General features: G+C 45.6%; 2 protein-coding genes across 2 annotated transcripts; both read right to left on the bottom strand.

The window, feature by feature from the left end:
• Window positions 1-651: 651 nt before the first annotated feature.
• Window positions 652-3,130, bottom strand: LOC131131270 (uncharacterized). The gene is made up of 2 exons (XM_058075829.2): window positions 3,091-3,130; window positions 652-2,121 (listed from the first exon to the last, which is right to left on the bottom strand). The coding sequence occupies exon 2, from the start codon at window positions 2,104-2,106 to the stop codon at window positions 883-885; it is 1,224 nt and encodes a 407-aa protein (XP_057931812.2). The 5' UTR covers window positions 2,107-2,121; window positions 3,091-3,130; the 3' UTR covers window positions 652-882.
• A 1,355-nt stretch (window positions 3,131-4,485) lies between these two features.
• Window positions 4,486-7,692, bottom strand: LOC131131297 (uncharacterized). Its single transcript, XM_058075891.2, has one exon. It carries the CDS (start codon window positions 7,654-7,656, stop codon window positions 6,484-6,486), a length of 1,173 nt encoding a protein of 390 aa, XP_057931874.2. The 5' UTR covers window positions 7,657-7,692; the 3' UTR covers window positions 4,486-6,483.
• Between the last annotated feature and the right edge of the window lie 350 nt (window positions 7,693-8,042).

Genomic DNA, 8,042 nt, shown 5'->3' with positions numbered 1-8,042 from the left:
TATGCGCATTTTCGGCTCTTTGGATTGAGTTGTGGACTCCACAAGAGCAGCTACACACAGAAAGCTTTCTTGATCTTCCAGAATCTTAACCTATTCCACCCATTCCCAGGATTTGCTGCTCGCCGCCAAAACAGTTTGTTTAAATGGATTCCACCCATGGTGGAATGCCTCCAGGTACGATCACTGCACTGTGATCGGTCACACTCCCAAGCACTCCCAAGGACTTCTGGACAGCTGCCGAACCCCACTTTCTAGTTTTGGAGGTTTTGGTGTTGATTACAAATGAACAAACCCTTTGGGAAGCTACTTGAAAAGTGGTTAGGAGGTCCTGGTAGCTGTAGGAGACCCCTGACCTCTGACCCCTGTATGAACTCAGAGATGTTCAAGTGGGTCCACGTTTAAACATTTTTTGTGGGGCTTTTCCGTGTTTGAAAAAACTTGGGTATACAGACTAATTGTGGTGGACCCCGACTGGCATGCCCATATAAGGAAGTCTGACGTCATAAAGCTCATTTGCTGCTCGCCGCCAAAACAGTCTGTTTAAATGGATTCCACCCATGGCATGCCTCCAGGTACGATCACTGCACTGTGATCGGTCACACTCCCAAGCACTCCCAAGGACTTCTGGACAGCTGCCGAACCCCACTTTCTAGTTTTGGAGGCATGCCCATATAAGGAAGTCTGACGTCATAAAGCTCATTGTTAGAAAGAACTCTCTGGAACTGAGCTTTCAGAGCCAGCCCAAACTTCTTTCAGGCCTCACTTTCAAATGCGCAAACCTCATTATCTGAAACGTTGGCATTGTTTAACACGAGAATACAACATTCGAACTACATTTATAGGTCAAAAAGTAGAAAAAACATAATAAACTGTCCACTACTCTCACTTCCACTCCCCCCGGTTGAGCTGCTGGGAGACGTACTGACAAAAACACACTCCTCCATCCAGGTGACCCAGATAGGAGTCGGGCTGAGGGAAGGGGAAGTGTCTTTTAGCAAGGCAGCAGGCGTAACCCGACGAGAACATGAGCAGGGCTTTCTTGAAGGCCTCATCTGGGCTGACCTGCTGCTTAAATGTCTCCTCAAACTCGCACTTGCATCCGTCCAGAGAAACGTAGACCAAGTATATTTTTGAATTGGAGCGACAGCCCATCAGGAGCTTCTCCTCGTGGAGGATGGTGTTGGCCCGCCCTGCAGCTTTTTGCATCTCCCTCACTACGTGCTTCTCATCGTCGTTCTTCCAAAGTGAAAGGTGAAGAATGAGTCCGATTGGAATAAAGAAGAAACACGCGATGACCGGTATCCACTCTCCAGTGGGTTCATTGTTCACACGTCTGGGTATGATGCTGGTCGTTATTAATGCTGTCAAATACACAAACATCCCAACTAAAATTATGAACATTATCACACCACTAATGTAGAGCAAAACCCTGACCCAGAGGGGACGCAGCCAAACTTGAAGATCAGACACACTATTGATGATGCCGATGGCGTTCCTGTACTTGTCCTGGTCCTCAATGATCAGGCGCAGTTGGTCTGGCACTTCCATTTCGCTAAACGTACCCGAATCCCACTTGTAAAGACTTTCCACATTAACAGCAGTTAACGGCTGCAGGGCCTTGCCGTTGTAGATGGACGGAGGCTGGTAGGGAACCACCGTGGAGCCCTGGAGCTGCCGGTTGGGGGTGAAGAGCACCTTCATCAGCTTGGTCATGAACTCGGGGTCGCTGACCTCCAGGTAGGTGAGGTGGCACAGGTGGAGCGGGACGGTCACTCCCGGCTCCAGAAGCACGGGGACAATGGGCTTCCTCTCCAGGCAGTCTCTGAACAGAGACATGTTGGCCTCCAGGAGACACCAGCGGCTCCGCACAAACTCCGAGCTGAGGACCAGCAGGACCTTCTGGCTCTCCTGGATGCACTCGGACATGTTCTCCAGCACGGTGCGGCCCGGTGTGAAATCACGCTCGTGGTAGCAGACGTGCAGGCCGAGGGCCTCCAGCTGGTCTATGAGGGCGTGTGTCCACTGGTAGTCTGTGCTGCTGTAGCTGATGAAGACGTGGAACATCTCACCTTCCCTCAGAGTGGGAGGGGCGTCGGTGGACGACATCTCCTGGAGGAAAGACTAAGGAGGTGTTGCACTTTTAATCTTTGCCAAACATTCCACCATTATAGTACTTATTATATAATACCTCCAATAATTATGACTGCACGACAGTGGAACCTCTCATGTCCAACTTTTGGGTGCTGGTCTACATGCCACCATTTATTTACAACCTTTATACACCGTATAGGCCAGGGGTGCCTAAACTTTTCACAACGTCGTACTCCTTCAGACAGCCGATGAGTGTAATCTTAACCAATGAAATGAACACCCTTTTATCATTGCATTGAAATCCTCAGGGCCCACCGGACTGCTCATCAAAGGCCTTAATGCTTGTTTATTAAGCATTAAGCATTCTGATTTTTAAACATCACAAAATGGACCTATGTATAAAAAAAACACAAGTAGACATCGGTAACGTAAACTGCCCATACGTCAAATATCACTCTCTAAGCAAATAATCTGATAAGATATATGCCAACATACCACTGTGTAAAAATACCTGCAGTGCGTCGGCGGTTAGCCCTAACCCTAACCCTAACCCTAACCCTTCAGACAGCTGATGAGTGTAATCTTAACCAATTAAATGAACACCCTTTTATCATTGCATTTAAATCCTCAGGGCGCACCGGACTGCTCATCAAAGGCCTTAATGCGTGTCCTGCAATTGCACTTTTAATCTTTACCAAACATTCCACCATTTTAGTACTTTTCCTTCTAATTATAAAATACTTAAAACAATCATAACTACATGACATTGGAAGCTCGAACCTTGGGATGCTGGTCCATGTCCAAACATTTCACTGTACATATAGGCAATGTTAACATTCTCAAATGGTGCAAAAACAAGCATGTGGAGGATTGTTGCTTGCTGCTTCAATGCATTTGTGGTTGTTTGATTGTACACACTTGGACATAAAACTTTTATTTTCGTACTTCCTATGAATGAAAAAACGCGCCCATTTTTCTTAGTACAATGTACATTCCTACCTGTTTATGGCCGACTGAGCGCACACAGAGTAACCTCACTGTGTGGAGGAGCGAAGTGAAAGTAAACACAGGAAGCAGGAAACTAGGACTTCTCTGCTTTTTTTTTTTAATTTAAAGAGACAGTAGCTACTTTTTTTTTCCTGTGGAAAACCTTCACGCTCAACCAATTCAACCAAAGTTGTACCAAAATGGTGGTACAGCTTTCATATTGGATTCTGATGATTGGAATATAGACCTCACCACTTTTGGGTTAACTACTAAAGTGTCACACATGTTTATGACACACATCTTTCATAAATGTGATACTGATATGATGTATATTTCGTATCTTTGATATAAAATAACTAAAAACCCACCTAATTAAATCTGTTTTTAATGTCTAACTTTTTATACCTGACTGCTGTTTCTCATGTTTTAACTGTGTATTAACCAATGAATGTTGTATTTTAATGTATCTTTTACTCTGTTTACTTGCTTTTATTCAACTCCATTCTTCTGTAAAGTCTTTGAGTATTTTGAAAAGCGCTATACAAATAAAATGTATTATTATTATTATAAAAGTGCCATAAAAGGTAGATAACGTTGGTATGTACTTTAGCAACTTTTTTTTGACTCCTTGTTTGTATAGAGATGTTTTATGCTATATTGTTCATTATTCACCAGACAACATGAAAATGACGGCATTATTTAGATGGGGACTGGACAAACTTTGATTGACCTATAAAATTAATTGTAATAACACCGTAATAATGTAATAACTCCAAAATGAAAGCAGCACAGATGTTTGTCTTAACTGCACAAAACAGCAATCACAACCACAATCACATGATCCAAAAAAGGAAGTGAAACTTTGTGAATTTCTTCACTATACTGTGGGTCAATACTGTGGTTTCATCGAAACTCAGCAAATACACAATCCAGCAACCCAAATCACACAAGTTGTGCACATTCACCACATTCCGTCCATCCACCCATCGTCCTCATTAGGCTGGCAGCTGACTTTGGGTGAGAGTACACCTTGGACTGGTCGTCAGCCAATGGCAGGGCACATAATTGTACCTCATACCTATGGACAATTTGGAGTGGCCAATTAGCCTAGCATGTTTTTGGAATGTGGGAGGAAACCGGAGTACCTGGAGAACATGCAAACTCCACACAGAGACGCCCAATAATGGAATCGAACTCGGGTCTCCTAGTTGTGTGGCCGACGTGCTAACCACTCCACACCGTGCAGCCCCTCGATAAAAAATCTTAAATAAAATTTCTATATCTACAAATAATCAGGACAGAAATTCTAGATTGAAGCTTTTTATACCTAAAAATAAACAGGACCTTTAAGATGGAAATACAAATTTTACCTTGTTACAACCAATAAAAAGTGAAATACACAGTGACAGTGTGGGGGAAGGGGATTGAACCAACAACCTGTGACTTTTTGAACGACCCGCTCAAGGTTTTATTTGTTGGGAAAAACAAAATAACTTATTTTTAGAGTTATTCGCTCAGTTTTAACTATAGGCGATCGACCGATATGTTTTTTTTGGGGCCGATGCCGATACCGATTTTTTTCCATCACCCTCAGCCGATGGCGATTTTGCTTGGGCTGATATTTGTGGCCGATACTGCTTTTGATCCCTCAATTTACATGAAAAAATGACCATGATAACAAATATTCCAGATCTCATGTTTAAAGAAATATTTATTGAAATGTAAACGCTGAACACAGTAGGATTCAGCTTTCTTAAACACACATTTAAACAGCATTATCAACTTTAAAAGGAATAAATATTCAACCATGTGCAAAACACTTCTGTCGTAGTTTAAATTTATCTAGCATTGATGTGATGACTGCTCCTCTGCAGCGTGACCCCCACCCGTCTCCACACACACAAACACATCACACTGACACAATTTAGTACGATATATAAAACATTTCTCTCATCATTAAAGACACAGCTGCTCCAATTCCTTCTGTGTGTGTGTGTGTGTGTGTACGTGCTCGGAGAGAGCGCACACACATAACACGACACGCATTTAAAGTTGCATAGTTGTTCATTCTTGTTCTGCTCAACTAGTGAGAGTGCTTTTATTCGTCTGTTGCGTTGGTATGTGATGTTTTTGGTCTTTCTTGTTGTCCCACCGTGACTTAAACTGGTATGCCTAGCGATCACCCAGTGAAATGTGATGGGCTTAGTAAAGTGTTAAAAGCAAGCTAACTCTATTACTTGTGAAAACGCGCCCTTGATGTGATTCAACAGTGGGGGCGGGGTACCGTGACTATGTGTTTTACGGGGTCCTCTGCAGGACAGATGCCTGGCTGTAAATCATGCAGTGAAAAAATACATCGGCGAATCCATGCGCGTATCGGCTGATACCGATACAAGGAAAAAACGCAAATATCGGCCCGATATATCGGCCGGCCGATGTATTGGTCGATCCTTAGTTTTAACATTTCTGAACTAAACGGGACCAAAAATATACCCTCATTCTAAAATGAATGTTATACTATAAAGTCAATAAGCAAATGGGCCTTAAAACCAGGAAAATGATCAAACATGTCCAATAATACGATTTTAAATTTGGCAATTGGCAAATCATTTGCAGTGCAATGGGAAGAACGGGTGGAACTCACCAAGTAATTGTCCATAAAGCATTGGCCATTTCTTAAATTATTCAAAAATATATTCTAGATAGACTTCATTCCCTCCGGGTTGGGAATGAGGTCCTGCCCCAGGTGGAGGAGTTTAAGTATCTCAAGGTCTTGTTCACAAATAAGGGAACGTGGGAACGTGAGGTCGACAGACATCGGCAGTAATGCGGCCGCTGTACCGGACCGTCGTGGTGAAAAGAAAGCTGAGCCGGAGGGCAAAGCTCTCAATTTACCGGTGGATCTATGTTCCCACCCTCACCTATGGTCATAAGCTTTGGGTCATGACCGAAAGAATGAGATGGCGGATACAGGCGGCTGAAATGAGTTTCCTCCGTAGGGTAGCTGGACTCACCCTAAGATATAGGGTGAGGAGCTCAGCCATCCGGGAGGAGCTCAGAGTCGAGCCGCTTCTCCTTCACATCGAGAGGAGTCAGTTGAGGTGGCTCGGGCATCTAGTCCGGATGCCTCCCGGACGCCTCCCTGGTGAGGTGTTCCCGGCATGCCCAGCCGGGAAAAGTAGAACTAGGAATCGCTGGAGGGATTATGTCTCACAGCTGGCCTGGGAATGCCTTGGTGTCTTCCCGGTGGAGCTGGAGGAGGTGGCTGGAGACCGGGAAGTCTGGGCTTCCCTACTAAGACCCGGATAAGCGGAGGAAAATGGATGCATGGATATACTACTAATGCCCACTAATGCCATGAAAGCCATGAAACTGACGGTATCTAATGTTGTAAAGTGTACCTTCTCAATTCCACTCCCCCCGACTCAACTGCTGGGAGACGTACTGACAGAAACACACCCCTCCCTCCAGGTGACCAGTGAGGGATTCCGGTGTGGGGAAGGGAAAACTTCTTTTGGCAAGGCAGCAGGCGTAGCCCGACGAGAAAGAAAGCACGGCTCTCCGGAACAAACTCTCGACACTGGCCTGCTCGGAGATCGCCCCTGCAAACTCCCGCCTGCACCCCTCTAGGGAAATGTACACCAGGTAAAATTTGGAATTGGACTGACAGCCCATGAAGACCTTCTCCTCCCAGAGGATGACGTTTGCTCGACCCGCCGCCTTCTGCAGCTCCCGCACAGTGTATGCCACGCCATCTTTCTTAATCAAAGACAACTGAACTAGCAAGCCAAGAATAACACAGCACTGACTTGTGAGAGTCAGTACCCAAAAACTGGTGTTGTGGTCTTTATTTCTAGAGACCAGATCCTGTGTGAGTAGATTGCTTGTATACCCCAAAAGACCAACTGAAGTAAAATAAATTATCACAGCAATAACTATCAAAATTGCTTGCAACCACTTTGGGTAAACTTTCTGCTGAGACACACTATTGATGATGCCGATGGCGTTCCTGTACTTGTCCTGGTCCTCAATGATCAGGCGCAGTTGGTCTGGCACTTCCATTTCGCTAAACGTACCCGAATCCCACTTGTAAAGACTTTCCACATTAACAGCAGTTAACGGCTGCAGGGCCTTGCCGTTGTAGATGGACGGAGGCTGGTAGGGAACCACCGTGGAGCCCTGGAGCTGCCGGTTGGGGGTGAAGAGCACCTTCATCAGCTTGGTCATGAACTCGGGGTCGCTGACCTCCAGGTAGGTGAGGTGGCACAGGTGGAGCGGGACGGTCACTCCCGGCTCCAGAAGCACGGGGACAATGGGCTTCCTCTCCAGGCAGTCTCTGAACAGAGACATGTTGGCCTCCAGGAGACACCAGCGGCTCCGCACAAACTCCGAGCTGAGGACCAGCAGGACCTTCTGGCTCTCCTGGATGCACTCGGACATGTTCTCCAGCACGGTGCGGCCCGGTGTGAAATCACGCTCGTGGTAGCAGACATGCAGGCCGAGGGCCTCCAGCTGGTCTATGAGGGCGTGTGTCCACTGGTAGTCTGTGCTGCTGTAGCTGATGAAGACGTGGAACATCTCACCTTCCCTCAGAGTGGGAGGGGCGTCGGTGGACGACATCTCCTGGAGGAAAGACTAAGGAGGTGTTGCACTTTTAATCTTTGCCAAACATTCCACCATTATAGTACTTATTATATAATACCTCCAATAATTATGACTGCACGACAGTGGAACCTCTCATGTCCAACTTTTGGGTGCTGGTCTACATGCCACCATTTATTTACAACCTTTATACACCGTATAGGCCAGGGGTGCCTAAACTTTTCACAACGTCGTACTCCTTCAGACAGCCGATGAGTGTAATCTTAACCAATGAAATGAACACCCTTTTATCATTGCATTGAAATCCTCAGGGCCCACCGGACTGCTCATCAAAAGCCTTGTGGACACATGTAATCCGTCCC

Source organism: Doryrhamphus excisus, linkage group LG1, assembly GCF_037039965.1.
Source record: "Doryrhamphus excisus strain RoL-2023G ecotype Guam linkage group LG1, RoL_Dexc_Guam_v1.1, whole genome shotgun sequence".
Lineage (NCBI taxonomy): Eukaryota > Metazoa > Chordata > Actinopteri > Syngnathiformes > Syngnathidae > Doryrhamphus > Doryrhamphus excisus.
This window is presented reverse-complemented; position numbering and strand designations above follow the sequence as displayed.

What these genes read in the sequence shown, in the direction of transcription:
- LOC131131297 (XM_058075891.2), bottom strand. Translation starts at nt 7,656, where the DNA reads ATGTTCCACGTCTTCATCAGCTACAGCAGCACAGACTACCAGTGGACA.
- LOC131131270 (XM_058075829.2), bottom strand. Translation starts at nt 2,106, where the DNA reads ATGTCGTCCACCGACGCCCCTCCCACTCTGAGGGAAGGTGAGATGTTC.